The 23516-nt window shown below is 48.1% G+C and overlaps 2 protein-coding genes across 11 annotated transcripts in view; one reads left to right on the top strand and one right to left on the bottom strand.

Moving 5' to 3' along the window:
• Positions 1-11192, bottom strand: part of CCND3 (cyclin D3) — a 126389-nt gene extending 115197 nt beyond the window's left edge. For all 6 annotated transcript variants that reach the window (XM_074038098.1, XM_045390876.2, XM_005553017.4 and 3 more), the window contains exon 1: positions 11010-11192. The gene's annotated coding sequence lies outside the window, so the exon portion shown is untranslated. The remainder of the gene's footprint in view (positions 1-11009) is intronic.
• A 1837-nt stretch (positions 11193-13029) lies between these two features.
• Positions 13030-23516, top strand: part of TAF8 (TATA-box binding protein associated factor 8) — a 42237-nt gene continuing 31750 nt past the window's right edge. For all 5 annotated transcript variants that reach the window (XM_074038097.1, XM_074038096.1, XM_005553011.5 and 2 more), the window contains exons 1-5: positions 13030-13092; positions 13860-14016; positions 18357-18455; positions 18780-18842; positions 20217-20341. In XM_074038097.1, the coding sequence (XP_073894198.1) occupies positions 13048-13092; positions 13860-14016; positions 18357-18455; positions 18780-18842; positions 20217-20341 (489 nt within the window). In that variant the 5' untranslated portion in view covers positions 13030-13047. The remainder of the gene's footprint in view (positions 13093-13859; positions 14017-18356; positions 18456-18779; positions 18843-20216; positions 20342-23516) is intronic.

The following is a 23516-nucleotide window of genomic DNA, read 5'->3' as shown; positions in this document are numbered from 1 at the left end:
CATGCACCTGTAATCGCAGCACTTTGGGAGGCCGAGGCGGGCAGATCGTGAGGTCAGAAGTTCAAGACCAGCCTGACCAAAATGGTGAAACCCTGTCTCTAATAAAAATACAAAATTAGCCGGGCATGGCCACACGTGCCTGTAATCCCAGCTACTCAGGAGACTGAGGCACGAGAATCGCTTGAACCCAGGAGGCAGAGGTTGCAGTGAGCCAAGATCGCACTATTGCACTCCACCCTGGGCAACAGAGTGAGACTGCATCTCAAAGAAAAAAAAAAAAGTTCTTTGGGATCCTCAAAAATTTTTCAGAATGTAAAGTGGTCCTGAGATCAGAAAGCTTAAAAATTGCTGCAGTAGACCTAATATGTTAGTCTCTAAAATGCCCAATTCCAAGCCTGGTTATCCAGTTCTTAGTATTCTTTACTCTTATTCATATTTTTACCTCTCAGTTCCATTGTGTTCCTGGATTTTTTTAACTATATAAGGGCAGGGTGCAGTGGCTCACATCTGTAATCCCAGCACTTTGGGTGGCCGAGATGTGCAGATCGCTTGAGCCCAGGAGTTCAAGACCAGCCTGTGCAACATGGCAAAACCCTGTCTCCACCAAAAATACAAAAAATTAGCTGGGCATGGTGGCTTGTGCCTGTGGTCCCAGATACTTGGGAGGCTGAGGTAGCAGAACTGCTTGAGCCCAGGACGCAGGAGCTGCAGTGAGTTGAGATTGTGCCACTACACTCTAGCCTGGGTGACAGAGTGAGACCCTATCTCAACTTTAAAAAAAAAAAAAATGCAAGAAGTGGTCATATCAAAAGTAATTATTGTTCTATAAATAATAGTGATTATAGAAATAACCACTAGTTGTTTTAGAAATAAGAAATAATCAGTAATACTATAGAAAAAGAATAAGAAATGTCTAATAATTGACATAGAAATAACATAAAAAATTATAATATGGCCTTCAATAAAAAACTCAGAACATTCAGAAGAGTAAAAAAATCCAAAAGCAACCACCATTTAAAACTGCTCTGGAATAATTTCTCATCTAATCCATTCCTCTTTTATCTCCTCAAATGGCACCTTTGAGAATAAATCCTGGTAAACCCATGCAAAAGCTACCACTCCTTTCTCCAGATTCCCACAGCACTGTAGTTGAAACCTTTCTTGAGGCCCAGCTAGACCATAAAAGTATGCATACTGAATTCCTAAATGTGCATATTTAACAGTCATAAATTCAATTATATCTACTAGAAGAGACACCAACCAACCACAGAAACCTATGTACTATTTATATGATGTGATCCCTTCACCCAGGCTCGACATAATGCTTAACCAAAGACCAGATCCTGTGTTCCAACAAACACTGGCCATGCTGGGGAATCTTAAGAGATGGAAGAGAACGTAAAAATCATGTATCCTGTGTTTTATGAGCAGTCTCTTTAAAATAGAGACTTTAACAGTAACTTTGATGTGTGTCTTGTTTTTACCCTGACTTTGAACCCAACACTGCGTCCAATGTGGCTCCACTCCATGAAGAATGGAAAGTGTATGGTTCCAAGGCCTCTGAGATTCACAGATGTTGGATGAATATACCAGGTGACTGAGCCCAGGAGTCCTCAACCCATGTAGTCCTGTCCTCTGGACAGGGTATGTGGCATCCCCTCTGGGCCAGAGCTGCCACCCATTGCTGGGTGAAGGCCTCGGGTGTCACTTGAAGGCCATGGTGAGAGGTCCTGCACTAGGACCCAGCTGAACCACCCCTTCCAGACTTACGCTCTCAGCTGCTGTCCTAATCCCACACTCCTCCCAAAGCCTGAGTCTCATACAAGAGCAAGGAAAGGAAAATGAGCGTTGGAAGGGGAGCTGGAGGAAAAGCTTGTTTGCACCATTGCACAGTTGGGGTGGCTGTGGTTGGGCTGATTCAACCAGAGCTCCCCAGATAGGTTAGGGCCCAGCCCCACCTAGCAGAGCTCACATTCACCACCACCCACTCCTGTTTCCGGGCCGTGTGTGATACCTGACCTTCCTGCTGCGGCAGGGCTGGGGCACCCTTGCTCCTTACCTTCCACCTTCTCGGCTTAGTGGACATCCTAAAGCACTGGCCAGAAGGCACTGGGGGATCCAGGATGCTCTGGGCTTGCCCGGGGGGGATTCGTGTCAACACCATCACACCTCCATGCATCCCTGCATGTCATGCACACAGGCAGTCAGGGGCCTACCGGTCTGCTCTACTAGTCCTGAGACTGTACACGACAATGTCTCAACAGGGAACCCAGTGTAATCTCACACTTGCCCTGGTAGGTGGATACACATGTGCACACACATGTGTGCAATATACACAGTATGCATGAAAAGTCTGAGCGGGGCACAGTGGCTCACGCCTGTAATCCCAGCACTTTGGGAGGCTGAGGCGGGTGGATCACCTGAGGTCAGGAGTTTGAGACCAGCCTGGACAACATGATGAAACCCTGTCTCTACTAAAAATACAAAAATTAGCTGGGCGTGGTGGCAGGAGCCTGTAATCCCAGCTACTCGGGAGGCTGAGGCAGGAAAATCACTTGAACCTGGGAGGTGGAGGTTGCAGTGAGCTGAGATCACACCATTGCACTCCAGCCTGGGCAACAGAGCTAGACTCCGTCTCAAAAAAAAAAAAACAAAAACAAAAAAAAGAAAAGTCTGACTGAGGTCAGAGTTATTTCAGCCACCAGGCTCTCAATATGACCAGCTGTATGACTTTGGACTAGATACTTAACCTCTATGCCTCAGGGGCTTTATCTGCAAAATAAAAAACCTTGGCCAGGCGCAGTGGCTCATGCCTGTAATTCCAGCACTTTGGGAGCTGAGGTGGGTGGATCACGAGGTCAGGAGTTCAAGACCAGCCTGGCCAACATGGTGAAACCCCGTCTCTACTGAAAATACAAAAATTAGCTGGGTGTGGTGGTGGGTGCCTGTAATCCGAGCTACTCAGGTGGCTGATGGAGAGAATTGCTTGACCCCAGGAGGCGGAGGTTGCAGTGAGCTGAGATCGTGCCACTGCACTCCAGCCTGGGTGACAGAGCAAGACTCCATCTCAAAAAACAAAAAACAAAAAACCCTCATAGGATATGTTTGTGAGAAACAGCTGAGAAATGGATTAATAAATATCCATACTTATTATAAACTGACTTACGTATAAATGGCATACAGGATATGGCAGCACTTATAGCAGCCCCTGGCACATGGAAGTGTCGTGTAAAGATGTGCTATTATCATCACCAACATCTTGAGTGCCATGTGCCTGGGAACACATGAGGATTCAGAGCAAAGCCACACAACAGATTCCCACAAGAAGCACCACAAATGACTCCTAGAACCTGTGTCAGAGGAAAGGCAGGGAAGAAACGGGGGAGGTAAAACTTTCTGAGGACCACCCAGGAGGAACCCAGCTCAAGTCCAGTGACTGTAAACAAAGTTTTAAGAACCCAAGAGGCTGGGCCCAAGCCGGAAAAGGCTGTACCCTTAGAGATCAAGGGATGTGAGAGAAAAACTCAGCCGGGTCCTAGAGGTAGAAATCAAGTCAATTTGAAGAAAATACGGAGTTCCCCCTAGGACCAGCAGGTACCAGCTGACTGGAAAGAAGGAACAGAAGGCCTGGAGAAACTAGAATGTTCTATGCCCTGGCCTACGCTCAGTCACCCAGTACATCTAAGGGCTTGTAACCCCAAGATCCTTTCTCACTGAGATGAAAATAGATGCCACATTTGAAGAGTCTCCAAGTTTGTGGTTCTACAGCAGACACTGCTTACAGAAAAGACAATGGAACTGGAAAGGAAAAGGCGGCCTTGCATCGTAGGGCCTGCTGCCGGGAGGAAACAGCACTCCTCCCTCTATAATCCAAAGATGGCTTTGTGATAGCCACTGCCAGAGTAGAATAAACCTCCCCTGGGCCTTATTCCCAGTGGATTCCACAGCACCCAGCATGACAGAGCTTAACAAACCAGAGTTTAAGACTTTGCGAATAATAAACAGATGTCTTCCCAGGGACAAGCAGACTGGGGGCCCTCTGCACCTCATGGTCCTGCCCCTGGCTGGTCCTCCCTCCTCCAGCTGGAGCCCAAGTTGGAGCTCAAGGTCTGCATCTGTCTGAGGCCCCTGCTCCAGTTTCCTTTCCCAGAACTCAGGGACCTCAGGGGAGGGGGCAGGGAGGAACAGCAGAGAGGGAAGAGAACAGAGAACAAGAGGGAGGGTGAGTTGGAGCAGAAAAAGCTGGGGCCAGAACTGGGAGTTTCTGGGACAGCCCCAGCTTCAAATATTCTGTCCAACTGTCTGACCACAGGCCATAACTTGTGGACAATTTTTATTTTAGAAAAGAGGGTAACATGAAGCCATAGGTGGGATGGTGAGGAAAGAAACCAGGGCTGTCTCTTGGGATCTAGATGGCCCCATGTCCACCCTGAGGACCTCCACCTGGGAGACGATGATGCCCGTGATATGCTGATAATGACAGCAGCTATCACTCAAAGGACATATGGCCTGCCCACCACTCAGCAGAGCTTTGTGTGCACTGCCTCATAATCTTATGGAAATGTAGGCTTGGAAGTGTTTTGTTTTTTTTTTTTTTGAGATGGAGTTCTGCTCTTGTTACCCAGGCTGGAGTGCAATGGTGCGATCTCGGCTCACTGCAACCTCTGCCTCCTGGGTTCAAGGGATTCTCCTGCCTCAGCCTCCTGCGTAGCTGGGGTTACAGGCATGCACCACCATGCCCGGCTAATTTTGTATTTTTAGTAGAGACGGGGTTTCTCCATGTTGGTCAGGCTGGTCTTGAACTCCTGACTTCAGATGATCCGCCTGCCTCAGCCTCCCAAAGTGCTGGAATTACAGGAATGAGCCACTGCGACTGGCCGGAAGTCTTAATCCTGCAGTCTCTGTGCCTCCCCTGTGCCTCAGTTTCCTTATGCGTAAAAAGCAGAATAATAATGCCTCCCTCATGGTCTGCTGGGAGGATGCAAAAAGATACTTGACATACAGTAGGTATTCAACTAATACTGGTTATTATTAATTCTCACAATTACCCAGAGAGGTGGGGCTTATATTTATGCCCATTTTACAGACAAAGAAAATTTCACATCGCCAGAAAGGAGCTGAGCTAGGACTTGAAGTGGGGTGGTTTGTCTATGAAGAACAGGCGCTCTCGACCACTCCATGACAGATGGCACAGATTAGTGGTTACATGCACAAACGTTACAGCCAAGTGGCTGAGTCAGACTTCCAGCTCAGTCACAGATGGGCTGTGTGTACGGAAGCAAGCTGCTAGACCTCTCAGTACCTTGGTTTGCTCACCTGCAAAATGGGTGTCTCTGGCCAGGCACAGTGGCCCATGCCTGTAATTTCAGCACTTTGGGAGGCCGAGGCAGGAGGATTGCTTGGGCCCCGGAGCGCAAGACCAGCCTGGGCAAAAGGGCAAAATCCCATCTCTGCAAAAAATTAGCTGAGCATGCCGGGCGCGGTGGCTCACACCTGTAATCCCAGCACTTTGGGAGGCCGAGGCAGGCAGATCACGAGGTCGGGAATTCGAGACCACCCTGGCCAACATGGTGAAAACCCATAAAAGATCCAAAAAATTAGCTGGGCGTGGTGGCGGGTGCCTGTAATCCTAGCTACTTGGGAGGCTGAAGCAGGAGAATCACTTGAATCTGGGAGGCAGAGATTGCAGTGGACCAAGATCGTATCAATGCACTCCAGCCTGGGCAACAGAGTGAGATTCCGTTTCAAAAAAATAATTAAAAATTAGCTGAGCATGGTGGCGCCACGCCTGTGGTCCCAACTACCTGGGAGGCTGAGATGGGGGGATCATCTCTGCCTGGGAAGTCAAGGCTGCAGTGAGCCGAGATCACGCCACTGCACTCTAGCCTGGGCGACAGAGTAAGACCCTGTCTCAAAAAAATCAGGGTGTCTTTGCTCATTCTGGGCTCTGTCTCTGTGTCCCTGGAGGCCCAGTGGCTCTGTGCCTCTGTAAAGGTCTGAGGGGGCAGCAAGCAGATCTGGGCCAAGGATGGAGGTACCAGCAACCCTCTCCTTCCAGAGATAACCCCTCAGCCCTCACCTCAGGAACGGCTGTCCTGGGGAATTTCATCCAGGATGGGAGAACTGGTCAGGCCACTGAGTGCAAATAGTTTCAGAGAGGTGGGGCTCTTGAGGCCCCTTCCGGGAGATGACACAGGTATGTCCTTTGAAGAGCATAAATGGCCATGCCACATTAGTTACCCTGCTGGTTCACAGGGCCGTTGGCCTTGCCCTCTGCTCTGGACACATGGGGCCCTCTCTCTCAAAGAGAAAGGACAGTCAGGAAGGGGAAAGAGAAGATGTGGAAGGAATCCCTGACCTGGGGACGGGTATATGCCCCAGAGGCGGAGGCCTGCACATTCTGGCTGGAGCCTGGACAAGACAGAAGAGCACCTTTTATGGGGGCTGTGCTGGGTCAAAAGCAGTTCTCTGGGCCCCAGTGTGTAAATAGCTGGTGATGGGCTGGGAGCAGAGGCCCCTTGAAACCAGTCAGTGCCTGGAGAACCCGGCAACGCTCTTCACCCAATCCAGCCACACCGGGGTGACACACTGGGCAACAGCCCCACCTGGTGGACGATCAGGGACTACAATGGGCCAGGGAGTACGGGAGAGCAAAGAATGACAAGAAGAGGAAAGCAGGGGAAAAATCATAGCAAGGGGTTTACAGGCAAAGGGGCTTTGAGGTCGTTTTGCTGGCAGAGGCCCCTCTTACAGCATGCGCTCTAAGCCCCATGTGTTAGAAAGTTCTATGTTTTTTGAAAATCTGCCTCCACCAGTCCTGCTAACCCCCTACTTCAAGGCTTGCTAGGGCAACCTTTTAAATATTTGCATACAGCTACAGTATCCCTCCTAAATCTTCCCCTTTGGTGCAGCCTTCCAGAGTTTGACCTGACCTCTCACCTCCTGCATCTTTTTTTTTTTTTTTTTTTTTTAACTTGGCTATCCTTTCTTTCTTTTCTTTCTTTTTTTTTTGAGACAGATTCTCACTCTGTCACCCAGGCTGGAGCGCAATGGTGCGATGTTGGCTTACTGCAACCTCTGCCTCCCGGGTTCAAGCGATTCTTGTGCCTCAGCCTCCTGAGTAGTTGTGATTACAGGCGCATGCCACCAGGCCCAGTTTTTTGTTGTTGTTGTTGTTTTGTATTTTTAGTAGAGATGGGGGTTTCACCATGTTGGTCAGGCTGGCCTCGAACTCCTGACCTCGTGATCCGCCCGCCTTGGCCTCCCAAAGTGCTGGGATTACAGGCATGAGCCACCGTCCCCAGTGGTTATCCCTTCTTAAATACATTAACTTCCAAGGAATCACTTCCAATTCTATCCCTCTCCCATACCAGCAGCAGCATTTTAAAAATCCCTTTATATTTCAGCCTCCCTGTCTCAGTGTTTGATATACTAGGAAAGTCAATGCTCAGATTGAGAGTTAATTCATGAGTAAAAAGCCTAGACTTTGAAATCAGATAGAACCTTGTTCAAGTCCAGGCTCTGCCACTTACTAGCTAAATCACTTTGAGCAAGTTTGCCTTTCTGAGCCTCAGTTTCCTATCCACAAATTGGAGATAGAGGTGTTTACTACCTAGAGTTGTGGTGAATAAATATTAAATAAGACAGTACAGGTAAAACACCTAAGGACAGCTCCTGCAACACCATTCAGCTCCTAAGGGGCAATTACAGCCACATTCCTCTGAGTTTAAAGGTTGTAGGGAATGCTCTGGGGAAGAGAAAAGTGAAGGGGCCAAAGAAGGAGAAGAGACTTTCTGGAATTAGCCTTTCTCAACCAGCAGATGGGTAACTTGTTCCAATCCCATTTCTAGCAGTGTCTGTTGCCACCCCTAGGAAGGGGCAGGCCTTGACAGCTCTTTGAAACTTGAGGATTTAAAATTTAAATGTCTTTGAGGGCAAGATAAACACACCTACTGCTCAGCAGGGAAAGGGAAACTTGGCAGGGGCCCCAGAACTTTCCCCACCCCCAGCCCTCCCTAAACTTCCTCTTGTGGTTTTTCAAGAGTACAACCTGTTCTCCACAGCCAAGCCAGTGTCTGGGGCAGGGGGCCAGGGCGTGCCAAGGGCTCCGCTGCACCCCACCCTACCAGCGAGCGAGGGAGGAAGGTGCATGCGTGGGAGAAGAGCAGCATGGAGGTTTATCATTCTTAAGGTTCACATCCTGCTTACCCGTTTTCTCAGTGCAGCCACCCTCTACCCAGTTCCCACCCTTGACTCCCAGCATCAATACCCCTGTCCCCAACACACACTCCTTTCTCAAAGACAGATGCACGAAGTGTAGGCAGAAAGGGACCACCTCAAGGCCTCCCCAGACCTGTGGAGAAGGTCCTTGTAAGAAATTTAAAAGCATTTCAGAAAGAAGGTGGAAAAGGGGCTGGAATCCATGGACACTGTCCTGTGCCCTTGCTTGCATCACCAGCATTATCCCAGCCTGTCTGGAGGGACTGGGTAGGATACATGGATGCAGCTTTGGAAGCAGGAGCTGTGGGAAAGAGAGGTGTGAGCATCTTAAGCTTGCACCCACTCCTTAGCCATCTTCCTTACTCAGCTACCAAGCTGGAATGCACATCTAGAATGTGAGCATCTCTGCTATTCTTAATTCCCAACAAAAGAGGTGTCTTGGTTTCCCACGTCCCCAGATTCTGGCACATCACGTCCAAGTTGAGAAGTTCTTTCTTGAATATAATCTTAGTTCATTCCTCTTGGTTTATTCACATTCCCCCTTTTCCTTTGAGTGAGGCTTACACAGGGGAAAACATTCATACATTTGTGTGCACGCACGCACACACGTGCACGCACGCACACACACACACACAGCCATCAGGAAAGGATACCAGTTCTGTGCAGTTCCCACAACCCTATTCCAGGCCTGCTGGGCTCACTGTAAACAGTACCAGCCCCACGGCTCAGGTAACAGATGGCTGTATCATCCAAGATACAGGACCACAGACTCCCTTTAGGAAACTCCTAAGTTCCTGGCTCAAGTGCACATTTTATGTGGTCAGTGAAGGAGGCAGGCTAGCCTAATGGTTAAGAATAAAGCCTCCCAGCTGGGCGTGGTAGCTCATGCCTGTAATCCCAGCACTTTGGGAGGCTGAGGCGGGTGGATCAGGAGGTCAGGAGATCGAGACCATCCTGGCTAACACGGTGAAACCCCGTCTCTACTAAAAATACAAAAAATTAGCCGGGCATGGTGGTGGGCGCCTGTAGTCCCAGCTACTCAGGAGGCTGAGGCAGGAGAATGGCGTGAACCCAGGAGGCAGAGCTTGCAGTGAGCCGAGATCGCACCACTGCACTCCAGCCTGGGCGACAGAGCGAGACTCCGTCTCAAAAAATAAATAAATAAATAAATAAATAAAGCCTCTCAAATCAAGTGACCTGGGTTTAAATCCCAGCTCTGCCATTTGTTTCTTGTGTCTGAAGGAAGATTACTTATCTCCAGTGCCTGCGTTTCCTCGTCTATAAAATGGAGAGAATCCTAATGCCTACCTCATAGGACTGTATTAGGAGGTTTAAATGAGATATGATCTCTAAGTCACTTAGAAGAGTACCTGACAGTGTTATGTAACTGTTAGCTAGTATTCTGAGCCCTTGAGGGAAGAGGGAAGGGGAAGTCGTAAGGAGAAGATACTTGGGACCATGGAGGTCATGATCTCAATGACTGGCATAGACTAGGACTCTGCTAGAATTATCAGAGAAGCTTTCAGTGTTAAGTTCCAGGCGGAAGAAACTGTGATTTGATTACCATGACATCCCCAACAGCTATGGGAATAGCCTGTGCAGATGGAGTATGGCCACAGCAAATGGGTGCTGAATGAATTAATAAATTGGTGTGTCAGTCATTTCCCAAAGGAGCCCCGGAATTGAACGGCCAGAAGAATCTGTGAGGAAGCATAGGGAGATCCACTTCTCCATCCATGTCTGGTCCCAAAGAGAAATGAGGTGGTAGGCAGAGGGCAAGGACTCGTCAGAGGAAACGGTCTCAGAGTCCAGGGATGGGGAGGGGGTGCCCAGGATTGTGTGGACTGTCACATCACCCCCAGGTGGACCCTCCCAGCTGCACCCAGCTGGGAATTCCTGGGTTCTTGGGACCCAGCCCAGAAAATTGCCTTTTCTGGGACTCATCCTGTTCATCCCCTTGATGCTTAGACAGTGGATTAAAGGGAGCGGGAATTGTTTCTGGGTTGCCCCTATATTCCAGTGTCCAACACCACAGCTGGGATTCAATCCAGCTCTGTGGAATAAGTGCCCCCAAAGACTTCTATGCTTTTCATCCTTCTGAATCGAACTCAAATGTCCTTTTCTCTCTAAAGCCTTCCCAGTCACCCCAGCCAGTGCACTTGACATCTATGTCTGTTCTGTGATCCATATTAGCTGTGGATAAATAACATCATTGCACCCTCAGCATTCCATATAATGCCAGGCACATAGTGGGTGTTCAACCAATGCAAATGAATAACTTAATGCTCCCTTAATAACAGCAACCAATGTATTCAGTTATTCCTCTTGTTGACACTTCAAGAGACACAGAGGAGGCTAAGATCATCACCTATGTACCAATCAGACACCACTGAGGGGTTCCTCCCTCCAGTTTCACCCCGGTGCACTGGTCAGAGCACCCACAGACTCCCCATCCACACTGGTCTGCCCTCCTAGAGGCCTTCCACCCCATCTTTGAGGCACGAGAAGAGCAACAGCTCGGTAAAGCCACGGGGCTTCCAGATCAGCTGGAGGGGGTTGTGCCGATGTGTGTACATACAGACGGCTCAGGGCCTTTGGGGGTTTCTCTGCCCTTCAACTCCGTGCAGAACATCTCCCTCAGTGGGAAAGTTAGCCAAGCTTTGGGTGCCAACTGGGAAGTGATGATGCAGCGACCCCGTTGACCCACCCAGCGCCGATCCCCAACGCATGGTCTGACATGCCTGAGCTGACATCCCATCTACCCCGGTTTCTCCAGCCCCCAAGCCTACCTCCTCGGCAGGTGAGCTCCCCGGAGCACCAACTGGGGTCGCCGGCGCTCTCTCCCGCCGCCTCTGGTGCCTGCCTTTGGGGAGTTGGGGTGGTCGCAACCACCAGCCACGAGGAGGGGATTGCACCTCTCTCCCCGGCGTCCGAACAGAGCCAGTCTCCACCCCTGCAGGGGCGAAGTGTTTACAAAGTCCGCGCCGCGCCGCCGATCCCGAGCTGGGCAGGAAGTGGGGAAGAGGGGGCGGAGGAGACAAAGGGGCTGGTGCTCTGCTCAGCCAAGTTTCAGTCCCCGGCCCGACCCCTCCACCCCCTGCACATCCTCGGCGAGACCAGGAGGCTCATCCGGCGCCGCAAACCCCCGCCCGCAGCCCCCGCCCCACACGGCATAGGTGAGGGGGCGGGGCGCCACAGAGGCTCAGTGTGGGCGACCGGCCGGGGCGGCACGGGTTCCCAGACCGCTGCCTCCTGGCGTTCGCAACTCCTCCACGTGCTATCCAGGAAGTAAACAAAATCATGAGGAGCGATTTCTTTTTCTTTTTCTTGAGACGGAGTCTCCCTCTGTCGCCCAAGCTGGAGTGCAGTGGCGCGATCTCGGCTCACTGCAGCCTCCGCCTCCCGGATTCAAGCGATTCTCCTGCCTCAGCCTCCGGAGTAGCTGGGACTACAGGCGCCCGCCAGCACGCCCGGCTAATTTTTTGTACTTTTAGTAGAGACAGGGTTTCACCATGTTGGTCAGGCTGGTCTCGAACTCCTGACCTCAGGTGATCCACCCGCCTCGGCTTCCCAAAGTGCTGGGATTACAAGCGTGAGCCACCGCTCCCGGCCAATTTCTTGACTCTTACTACACGTCAGGCACTATGACAGACCCTTTCTGTGTATCATCCCATCTTACCCCCAGTTTTACAGAAGAGGAAACTGAGACACACTGAGGATTAGGTCAAGTGCCCGAAGTACCACAGCTGGCTAGTGTTAGGATTCAAACCCAGAGTCTGCGTCCTGCCAGGCAACTGCAAATGGGGACGATTACGGTGCAGCCAGAGGGGCTGACAGGCCAGGTAGAAAACAACTGGCAGCCGCGGGCACCCCACGCCCTGGGAGTGAGGCGGCAAGGGACAAGTCTCCCGCCCCACCCAGACTTGCCTCGCAAATACTTGCGGGTTGAGGGCGCGAAGGCAGCAGGATGCAGCGACAGACTTGGAGTAGGTAGTCCAGGCTCTACTCCAAGTGGGCCATTGACAGGCTGGGCGGCCCTCAGCACAAAATCACGAAGCTGGATGCTCCAGTGTTTCCCAACATTACCTGCTCAGGAGAATCATCTGGGGAGCTCCTTAATGAGAAAGATTCCCAAGTCCCTCTTCCACAGAGTGAAGTCACTGGGATTGGGCTGGACCCAGCCAGGTGTTGCTAATAATCAGACAAGTTTGGAAAACCCTGCAAGTGTAGTTGACCTCCTGGGTCCTTCCAGGAGTGTGCTCTTTACAAGAACCGATTTTCATATTAAAATAGGTTTCTTTTAACTCAGTGAAACCCAGCGCGTTTTCCTGGTCCACAACCAAGCCACTGAAGGCCCCAGAACACTTCACTTTCAAAAGGTCACGTGAGGCGGGTGCGGTAGCTCAAGCCTGTAATCCCAGCACGTTGGGAGGCCGAGGCCGCGGATTGCTTGAGCCCAGGAGTTCGAGACCAGCCTGGCCAACATGGCGAAATTCGGTCTCTACTAAAAATACAAAAACTAGCGGGGCGTGGTGGTGCCCGCCTGTAATCCCAGCTACTCCGGAGGCTGAGGCGGCAGGATCGCTTGAGCCCGGGAGGTGGCGATCGCGCCATTGCACTCTAGCCTGGGAGACAGAGAAGACTCTGTTATCTTAAAAAAAAAAAAAAAAAAAAAAAAAAAAAGTCACGTGAGCCGGGGTCACCGCAGGCGTCCCCCAACCGACTGGGCTTCGGAAAACCAAGGGGCGCACGCCGCCCCGCCCCGTCCCGCCCCGCGACTACAAGTCCCATCGCGCCCCGCGCTCGCGCACACTACGCCAGAGCAAGATGGCCGACGCGGCGGCCACAGCTGGGGCCGGCGGCTCTGGAACGGTAAGGGCAAGAAGCGCGGACCCGGAGCCGAGAGAGTTTGGGTATCCTGCAACATTCCCCTAGACTGAGCAACAAGCTAGGCCCCATAAATCCAGCCCCATCATGAGCTCCGACTGGCGGAGGGTCTTTTCAGGCCGTACGCGCCCCCTCCCTGGGACTTGGCTGCGGCCGCCGGAGTTGGCGGACCTGTGTCTTGATTGGCTCCTTTGCTGTTGGGGGTTGGGAACCCGGAACACCCCCTGATTGGTCCGAACATGCCATTTTCGCCTTCTTATTGGCCGGCCAAAGTTGAAAGGCATTCCCGTTTCAAAACATTTAGCTTTCTTACTTTTTCGTGCTGTTTTCTTTTGTCCTCCTCGCCGTCACCTCTTGTTACTGTTTTCATTTTCCCTTTCAATGAAATGGTGTGAAGATGGGGGGCACAAGAGAGGGATCCTATTTTTTCTGGGGGACAGGTCTTAATCCCATCATGCGTGTTTCTTCAGCTGTGTATTCTAATAATCTGCTAAAGTAGAAAGTAAAAGACCTGCTATTTTATCTCATTGGGACCGTACTTTTTAGGTGGGCGGAAAAGTAGTCTCTGTATTTAAAGCACCTTGGGTGCTCAATTTTTACTCAGTTGGCCAAGATCTGTAAATCTAAACATTAAGCACTGATTTTTAAAATAAAAGTAGTAAAAGAACTTTGTTTGCCATTGACCACGTATGAACTATGTGATTGTATCCTTCTCCTGTGGATGAAAATCTTTCTGGGCTGCTGCTTCACAGAGATCGGGAAGTAAACAGTCCACTAACCCTGCCGATAACTATCATCTGGCCCGGAGGAGAACCCTGCAGGTGGTTGTGAGCTCCTTGCTGACAGAGGCAGGGTTTGAGAGTGCTGAGAAAGCATCCGTGGAAACGCTGACAGAGATGCTGCAGAGCTGTGAGTACACAGAAACACTAGTCCTTGGAGTCAACCCCAACATCAGTTCAGTGCCCTGCTTTGTGATAGTGTTTGAGAGGATTTAAGAAAAAGATAAACTTTTTTCTTAAGAGGGGAGAAAAAAAATTTTTTTTAATGTAAAAAGTTGAGAAAAGAGCATAATGGGCTGAGCGCGGTGGCTCACGCCTGTAATCCCAGTACTTTGGGAGGCCAAGGTGGGTGAATCACCTGAAGTCAGGAGTTCAAGACGAAACCCCGTCTCTACTAAAAAATACAAAAAAAAATTAGCTGGGCGTGGTGGCTGGTGCCTGTAATCCCAGCTACTCGGGAGGCTGAGGCAGGAGAATTGCTTGAATCTGGGAGGCAGAGGTTACAGTAAACTGAGATCTTACCACTGCACTCCAGCCTGTGAGGCTCCGTCCCCAACAACAAAAACAGAAAAGAGCATAATGAAGTGACTTACGGGCTTTAGAATCAGATAGACTTGGGTGTACATCATCACTCTGTCACTTAATAGCTTGGGCAAGCCACTGAATCTCCTGAACCTCAATTTCCTCATTTGTGAAATGAGATAACAGTTTGTACCTCATGGAGTTGCGAATGTAAGTGAGATATATATATAAAACATTCAGTGCTGGGGAGATTATAAGCTCTTGGTGAGTTATGGGTGCCCTTAAGGACTTTTGTTGGGGAGTCAGGGCTAATTCCCCATGCAATAGATATCATCACATTATGTAATCAAATGCTAGATTGTGTGATACAAAGAATGAAGGGGAAAAGCCACTTTTTTTTTTTTTTGAGACAAAAGAGTTTCACTCTGTTGCCCAGGCTGGGGTGCTGCAGTTTCACAATCTCAGCTCACTACAGCCTCCGCCTCCTGGGTTCAAGCAATTCTCCTGCCACAACCTCTCAAGTAGCTGGAATCATAGCCATGCACTACCACTCCTGGCTAATTTTTGTATTTTTAGTAGAGACAGGGTTTCACCGTGTTGGCCAGGCTGGTCTCAAACTGCTGACCTCAGGTGATCCGCCCACCTCTCAATGTGCTGGGATTACAGGCATGAGCCACCGCACCCAGCTGAAAAGCCACTTTTAAAAGGAAATGTGTTGAGATTTAGAAGCCCGGGTGTGGTCTCACAGAGGCTTTTCTGCATGTACAACATATTTCCCTGTTTTGAACTTTCGGGGGATGGGATAGGATGAGGGTTGGAAGTATTTATGGTGTTTCTTAGGGATCAACAACTATGAAAGGAAGTAGGAGAAAGGTTTGGGCAGAGGGAGAAGTGGAGTGCAATGCAGGCCAAACAAAGAACTGGACAACTTAGCCAGGAACCCTGGAGCATCATTGCCTATCAAGCTGAAAAGGCCCTGCCTTTATACTCAGGTCTTGATCAAACACTAGATGTGGGCTACCCCAAGAAGGGTGATCTTGGGCAAAGTAATTCTCTGCAGCTGATGTTTGGCACTTTTAAATACCAAATGTTTTCCTAAAGCAGTGATCTGAATCATTTTGGCTTCAGAACTCCTATATTTATTCATTTAGAGATGGGGTCTCGCTGTGTTGCCAATGCTGGCCTCAAACTTCTGGACCTAAGCCTCCCACATAGCTGGGACTACAGGCATGTGCCACCATGCCCAGCTCTCAGAATCCCTTTTTATTTTTATTTTTATTTTTTTTGAGACGGAGTGTCGCTTTGTCTCCCAGGCTGGAGTGCAGTGGCCGGATCTCAGCTCACTGCAAGCTCCGCCTCCTGGGTTCCCACCATTCTCCTGCCTCAGCCTCCCGAGTAGCTGGGACTACAGGCGCCCGCCACCTCGCCCAGCTAGTTTTTTTTGTATTTTTTAGTAGAGACGGGGTTTCACCATGTTAGCCAGGATGGTCTCGATCTCCTGGCCTTGTGATCCACCTGTCTCGGCCTCCCAAAGTGCTGGGATTACAGGCTTGAGCCACTGCGCCTGGCCAGAATCTCTTTTTATTAATAAACATTGAGGACCCCAAATAGCTTTTGTATATGTGTATTTGCCACGTTAGAAAAAACATTTTGGGACTGGGCGTGGTGGCTCACGCCTGTAATCCCAGCACTTTGGGAGGTTGAGGTGGGTGTATCGCCTGAGGTCAAGAGTTTTGAGACCAGCCTGGCCAACATAGTGAAACCCTGTCTCTACTAAAAATACAAAAAATTAGCTGGGTGTGGTGGCGGGCACCTGTAATTCCAGCTACTCTGGAGGCTGAGGCGGGAGAATTGCTTGAACCCAGGAGGTGGAGGTTGCATTGAGCCAAGATCACACCATTGTACTCCAGCCTGGGCAACAAGAGCGAAACTCCATCTCAAAAAAAAAAAAAAAGAAGAAGAAAAAGGAAATTTCGAAAATAAGAATGTACGATTACATATTCTGTTATTCATCAGACCCATGATGTCATCAAAAGTCACATAGACTCAGGAAAACTACCTGAGAGAATGAGAGTGAAAAAGTCAAATAATGACTTAATTTTATCATGAAAATAGTTTTGACCTGTGTGGACTTTAGAACAGATTTTGGGGCCTACCACAGGTTCCACTACTTTTTGAACTTTGTCCTAAAGGAATGAATTAATAGTTCCCAAGAGATAAGAATGCAGTTCTTGGAACAGTCTTGGAATTTAGAGTTTAAAAGTCATGTATAGAGGCTGGTGTTAAGTGACTTGCTCAGGGTAGCAGGGGAATTGGTGGTAGGTCCCCTGTTAGACACCCTTCCCTGTCAAGCACTACTTGCTTTTATTTTCTGAGCCACTTAAAATCTGAGCCAACATTTTATCCCTAGAGCAGGAGTTCTTTACCTTTTGAGGCCCCTTTATACATTTGATAAAATCTGTGGACCCATTCCCCAAAAAATGCTTTTTTTGTGTGTAAAATTCAGCACAGCTTCAGAGTATTCGTGAAACCTCCCGTCCGCCTTGGAAGCTCATTCACAGAACCGAGCTTCAAAACTCCATCTTAGAAACCTTCCCCCCCTTTTCCCCAAAGGACTTTAGTGTGACTCTTAAATAGAGGTTCAGCTTCAGGCAGAAGAAACAAAAATTGCCCATCAGAGAATAAGACCGTTTTGTGTGTGTGGTGGTGAGATACACATAACCAAATTTATCATTTTAACCATTTTTAAGTGTACAATTCAGTGGTATTAAGTATATTCACAATGTTGTGCAACCATTCACAGTATTTCCAGAACTTTTTCATCATTCTCAACAGAAACTCTGTAAACATAAACAGTAATTCCTCATTCTCCCTCCCCCTCCATTCCCTGGTAACTTCTAATCTACTTTCCATCTCTGGATACCTCATGTAAGTAGAATCTTTATTTGTCTTTTTGTGTCTGCCTTATTTCACTTAACATAATGTTTTCTTTTCTTTTCTTTTCTTTTCTTTTTTTTGAGATGCAGTCTCGCTCTGTGTCCCAGGCTGGAGTGCAGTGGTGCAATCTCGGCTCTCTGCAACCACTTCTACCTCCCAGGTTCAAGCGATTCTCAGCCTCCTGAGTAGCTGGGATTATAGGCGTGTGCCACCTCACCTGGCTAATTTTTTATATTTTTGGTAGAGATGGGGTTTTACCATGTTGGCCAGGCTGGTCTCGAACTCCTGACCTCAAGTGATCCACCTGCCTCAGCCTCCCAAGTGCTGGGATTACAGGCATAAGCCACCACACCTGGCCCTAGCATAATGTTTTCTATTTTTTTCTTTTTCTTTTTTTCTTTTTTTTTTTAAGGAGTTCTCGCTCTGTCGCCCAGGCTGGAGTGCAGTGGCGCAATCTCTGCTCACTGCCACCTCCCCCTCCCGGGTTCAAGCTATTTCTCATGTCTCAGCCTCCCGAGTGGCTAGGATTACAGGCACCTACCACCACCCGTGGCTAATTTTTGTATTTTTAGTAGAGATGGGGTTTCGCCATGTTGGTCAGATTGGTCTCAAACTCCTGACCTCAGGTAATCCACCCGCCTCGGCCTCCCAAAGTGCTGGGATTACAGGCCTGAGCCACCACACCTGGCCTAGCATAATGTTTTCAAAGTTCATCTATGCTATAACATTACCAGAATTTCCTTCTTTTAAAGGCTGGATAATATTCCATTGTGTGTATATAGCACATTTTGTTTGTTCATTCACCTGTTAATGGACATTGGGTTGTTTCTACCTTTTGGCTATAGTGAATCATGCTGCTGTGAACATTGGTGTACTAGTAGCTGTTTGAATCCCTGCTTTCAATTCATTTGGGTATATACCTAGCAGTGGAATTGTTGGCTTATCTGGTAATTCTATGTTTAGCTTTCTGAGGAACCGAGAATAAGTTTTATGCCTTTAATCCCCTCTTAGACATTTCAGAAATTGGGAGAAGTGCCAAGTCTTACTGTGAGCACACAGCCAGGACCCAGCCCACACTGTCAGATATCGTGGTCACACTTGTTGAGATGGGTGAGTATACCTTCAGTTTCCAGTTCTTCCGTGCAACTGGAGAGAGAAGTTCCTAGGAGTCAGGCATGTCTGCTAAGTGTTCTTCGTTTCCCTCATGGTTCTCTTGATTTGCTTTGAGCTTGAGAGAGTTATCAAGAGAGATTCCTCTGAACACATCTAAGAGGCCTCATAATTCCCTGTTGGGGAATTCTGCCAGAGCTGCTTTTTGCGTGGCTGCAAGGTCATTGAGTTGAGAGTTTAAGCCATTTGTCCATAATACTACTATTCTTTCTGTATTCAATATCCAGTGGTCTGGGCAGTGATTTTTGTTTTCCTGTCTCTTAGGTTTCAATGTGGACACTCTCCCTGCCTATGCAAAACGGTCTCAGAGGATGGTCATCACTGCTCGTAAGTGACTTTGAACTGAGGTACCTAGCAATTTATCAATTAATGCTTGTGGAATGAAGTAATTGACTATGGTAGGGATTGGATTAGTAGCTACTTCCTTGTTGCAGGCTCTCTTCCAATGTTTGGGGCTACCTACAATATAATCTTTATTTGGGCTAGTGGGATTAGCATGTGAAATTCAGTCACCAAAAGGTAAACCACCTTTGAGATATTGCTGTGTTTCTTGTGCTCTAGCCCCAGAAGGGCAAATGATGCTGCTTGGAAAAATGAAAGTTCTTGTTCTCCTTAGATTAAGGGTTGGTACATTGTGGACTATGGGCCAAACGCAGCCTGCCTCCTGTTTTTGTAAATAAAGTCTTATCAGAATGCACCCATATTTACTTATTATCTGTGGCTGTTTTCATGCTATATTAGCATAGTTTAGTTGTGGTAGAGACTGTACCACATGCAGAACCTAAAGTATTTATTATATGGCCCTTTACACAAAGTTTGATGACCTCTACTTTAAGTAAAACTGGGTGCCATAAGCTGAGTGGCGAGTAACCAGTTTGGGCTTGTAGGACCTGGAGAGAATTAACTGGATTTTTTTCTTTTCTTTTTTTTTTTGAGATGGAGTCTCGCTTTGCTGCCCAGACTGGAGTGCAGTGGCACAATCTCGGCTGACTACTGCAACCTCTGTCTCCCAGGTTCAAGCTATTCTGCCTCAGCCTCCCAAGTAGCTGGGATTACAGGTGCCCGCCACCACACCCGGCTAACTTTTACATTTTTAGTAGAGGCAGGGTTTTACCATGTTGGACAGGCTGGTCTTGATCTCCTGACCGCGAGTGATCCGCCCACCTCAGTCTCCCAAAGTGCTGGGATTACAGGCGTGAGCCACCGCACCCGGCCTGGATTTTTTCTTTAAAGTCACTTTTTTCATGTTGGTATTTTTTTAAAAAACTCCCTCTCAACATATAGCAGTGGAAGGTGCCATTTTCAATCCCCTCTTGTTATCATTAAGCTCACACTTACTGTCCCCAGCTCATTGTTCCTTTTTGTTATCCAAGGTCTGTGAAAAGAGAACCAGCAGCCCATGTAACTTGCGTAGCTCCTCAGCATGCTGTTTTACATAGTTACTGTGGCCATAGCCATCCACCTCTACCTAAGAGGCTTGTGGGCAGATTGTTGTCAAAGGGAATGTCAACCAAGATTAGCCAGCAGGGCTGGGCATTGTATGCCATCAAAGACTGTTTATGGATTGAAATACAAAATGCAACTTGTTTAGAAAATTGAGGTCTGGCATTTTTTTGAGAAAATGAAGCTTTGGGGAGAGACCATAATCTGTAGAAATCAGGGTCTTGGGTGGAGGGGTAATCAATTGTGACTCTGTTGCAGCTCCGGTGACCAATCAGCCAGTGACCCCCAAGGCTCTTACTGCAGGGCAGAACCGACCCCACCCGCCGCACATCCCCAGCCATTTTCCTGAGTTCCCTGATCCCCACACCTACATCAAAACTCCGGTGAGTGTTGAAGCCACACTGGGGCTGTGTGTGGTGTAAAGCACAGAGTCAGTTTCTACCGACTGTCATGCGGCAGTGTCCAGTCCAAAAGTTTGTTGATGAAAGGGTGGTTCAAAACTCAGAATGTGGCCAGGCACGTTGGGCTCACACCTGTAATCCCAGTATTTTAGGAGGCCGAGGCAGGAAGATCACTTGAGCCCAGCAGTTCAAGACCAACCTGGGCAGCAGAGCAAGACCCTGTCTCATTTGAAAAATAAAGAAAGAAAGAAAAAAAGAATTCAGATTATCTTTCCTCATTGAGAAACAATTGGCAAATGAGAATTATGTTCTCAAGTTTACCAGCTAAAGTGTAATTAACAAAGAAATTGAAGCTGACCCCAGTATTTTCTGTCCTACTGAAACACAAAAGTACATAGCCACATAGGAACAAGACTGAAAAGGTATTCCACTAAATGTTCATAGTAATTTTTAGTTGAGATTTTAGGTAATTTTGTTTTGTGTTTACTTTTCTGAGTTTTCCAAATTTTCCATAAATTATTTTTTCAATTGGGGGAAAAGTTACTTTAAAAATATTTAGTAACGGCCAGGAGCAGTGGCTCATGCCTTTAATCCCAACACTTTGGAAGGTCGAGGCAGATGGATCACCTCAGGTCAGGAATTCGAGACCAGCCTAGCCAACACAGTGAAACCCCGTCTCCACTAAAATTACAAAAATTAGCTGTGCGTGGTAGCATATACCTGTAGTTCCAGCTACTCAGGAGGCTGAGGCAGGAGAATCAAACCTGGAAGGCAGAAGTTGCAGTGAGCTGAGATTGCACCACTGCACTCCAGCCTAGGCAACAGAGCAAGACTCTGTCTCAAAAATAAATAAAAATTAGTAATGATAATGAAATGGAACTTATCACTCTGAGCTCTAGGTCTGAACAAGAAGAAGATGAGTTATCCTCTGTGGTTTGAATGTGTTCTAATTTGCCTGAATGGCAGTTTTACCTTCGGTTGGGAAGGTGTTCTCCCACACTTCCTTTGCTTCTGCCTCCATACCATATAGTGATGGCCATCGTGCGGGCTGCTGCAGCAAGCCCTCATGTCCTCTGGACATTTCTCCACACCTCAGGGTGGGGGAGAGGGGAGTAGTAGCTGCCCAGCTAATGCAACATAGCCCTTGCCCTTGCCCTTGCCCTTGATCAGATCTCTCTATTCCCTGGGCTGCTGTAACAAAGTGCCACAAACCAGGTGACTTAGAACAACAGAAATTTATTGTCTCACCGTTCTGGAGGCTAGAAGTCTAAAATTAAGGTATCATGCTCCCTCTGAAACCTGTAGAGGAGTCCCTCCTTGCATCTTCCTAGATTCTGGTGGTTGGCCAGCATTCTTTGGCGTTTCTTGGCTCATAGGTGCATCACTCCAGCTTTCTGTCTTCACATGGCATTCTTTTTTGTGTGTGGTAGCAGGGGCAGCGGGGGAGACTGGAGTTTTATTATTACTCAAATCAGTCTTCCTGAGCATTCGGGGAGCAGAGTTTTTAAGGATAATGTGGTAGGTTGGGGGAAGCCAGTGAGCCAGGAGTGCTGATTGGTCAGAGATGAAGTCATAGGGACTCAGGGCCGGGCAGGGTGGCTCGTGCCTGTAATCCCAGCACTTTGGGAGGCCGAGGCGGGGGGATCATTAGGTCAGGAGATTGAGACCATCCTGGCTAACACGGTGAAACACCGTCTCTACTAAAAATACAAAAAATTAGCCGGGCATGGTGGCAGGTGCCTGTAGTCCCAGCTACTCGGGAGGCTAAGGCAGGAGAATAGCATGAACCCGGGAGGCAGAGCTCGCAGTGAGCCAAGATTGTGCCACTGCACTCCAGCCTGGGTAACAGAGCAAGACTCCGTCTCAAGGAAAAAAAAAAAGAAATCATAGGGACTCAGAGCTGTCTTCTTGCACTGAGTCAGTTCCTGGGTGGGAGCCACAAGATCAGATGAGCCAGTTTATGGATCTGGGTGGGGCCAGCTGATCCATCAAGTCCAAGATACCTCAAGCACTGATCTTAGAAACAGTTTAGGGAGAGTCAGAATCTTGTAGCCTCCAGCTGCATGACTTCTAAACCATAATTTCTAATCTTGTGGCTAATGTTAGTCCTACAAAGGCAATCTAGTCTCCAGGCAAGATGGAGGTCTGCTTTGGGAAAAGGAGTGTCTTTGTTTAACTCTAAACTAAGTTTCTCCCAAAGTTAGTTTAGCCTACGCCCAGGAATGAACAAGGACAGCTTGGAGGGTAGAAGCAAGATGGAGTCAGTTAAGTTAGATCTCTTTCACTGTCTCGTCATAATTTTGCAAAGGTGGTTTCAGTCCTTCCCTTTGGGTTTTAATAACACCTTAATCTTAAGGTGTAGGCTATGAAGAAGAGTGGAACTGGTTTGCAACTGTCTGAGTGTACTCATGCAGGCCTGGCTGGGCGTTCATGGCTTGCATGGCACAAACATTAGTACTCTCATCTATAGTTTTACTACAGTGTTTAAGTGAAACAGCCCACTATAAGGTAAATAACGAGTCCTTGGATGAGGAGTACAATTCCCAATTTTAAGAACAAAGATTTGAAAGCACTAGTCTGGGGACTTCTAACCCACAAAGAATTTAGAATTTAGTCTAAACTGCAGAAAAAACGCCGAGAACAGCTAACAACAGTGTACTATAGTTTTTCTTTTAAAGCATAATTTTTCTCTCTCCAGTCCCCATTTTTATTAAAAACAAATCATGATACAATGATTTGTTTACAAAATAAACTTTAGTCTTACTGTACTTGGCCCCATTATTTGCATAAAATGCAGCAAGAATAATTATTTTTCACTTAGACTTTTTAAATTGGCTTTGATAGAACTCTGTTCCATGAAGAATCTCAGATAAGACTTTTTCAAAGCAAGCCCAGCCATGGGTTTGTACCCTCAGATACCTATGAGTTGGGCAAATTTCTCTCCTCTTGAGGTCCCAAGATAGCTTAGGGTTCCTGAACCTGTTTGAAAGTGACATTCTTTACTTACCACAGGTCAGGAACCTTGTACAGGGACTCTGTGTGGACAGGGTATAAGGCCAGATTCCCCAGTGGGCTTTAATTGGCTATATAAGTCATCTTTCATTCTTTAAAGAAAGCATGCCATTCCAGTCAAAGCCTTGGTAAAATAACCAATTTC

Source organism: Macaca fascicularis, chromosome 4 (genome assembly GCF_037993035.2).
Source record: "Macaca fascicularis isolate 582-1 chromosome 4, T2T-MFA8v1.1".
Lineage (NCBI taxonomy): Eukaryota > Metazoa > Chordata > Mammalia > Primates > Cercopithecidae > Macaca > Macaca fascicularis.
The sequence above is the reverse complement of the archived record's forward strand: the minus strand, read 5'-3'. Positions and strand labels throughout refer to the sequence as shown.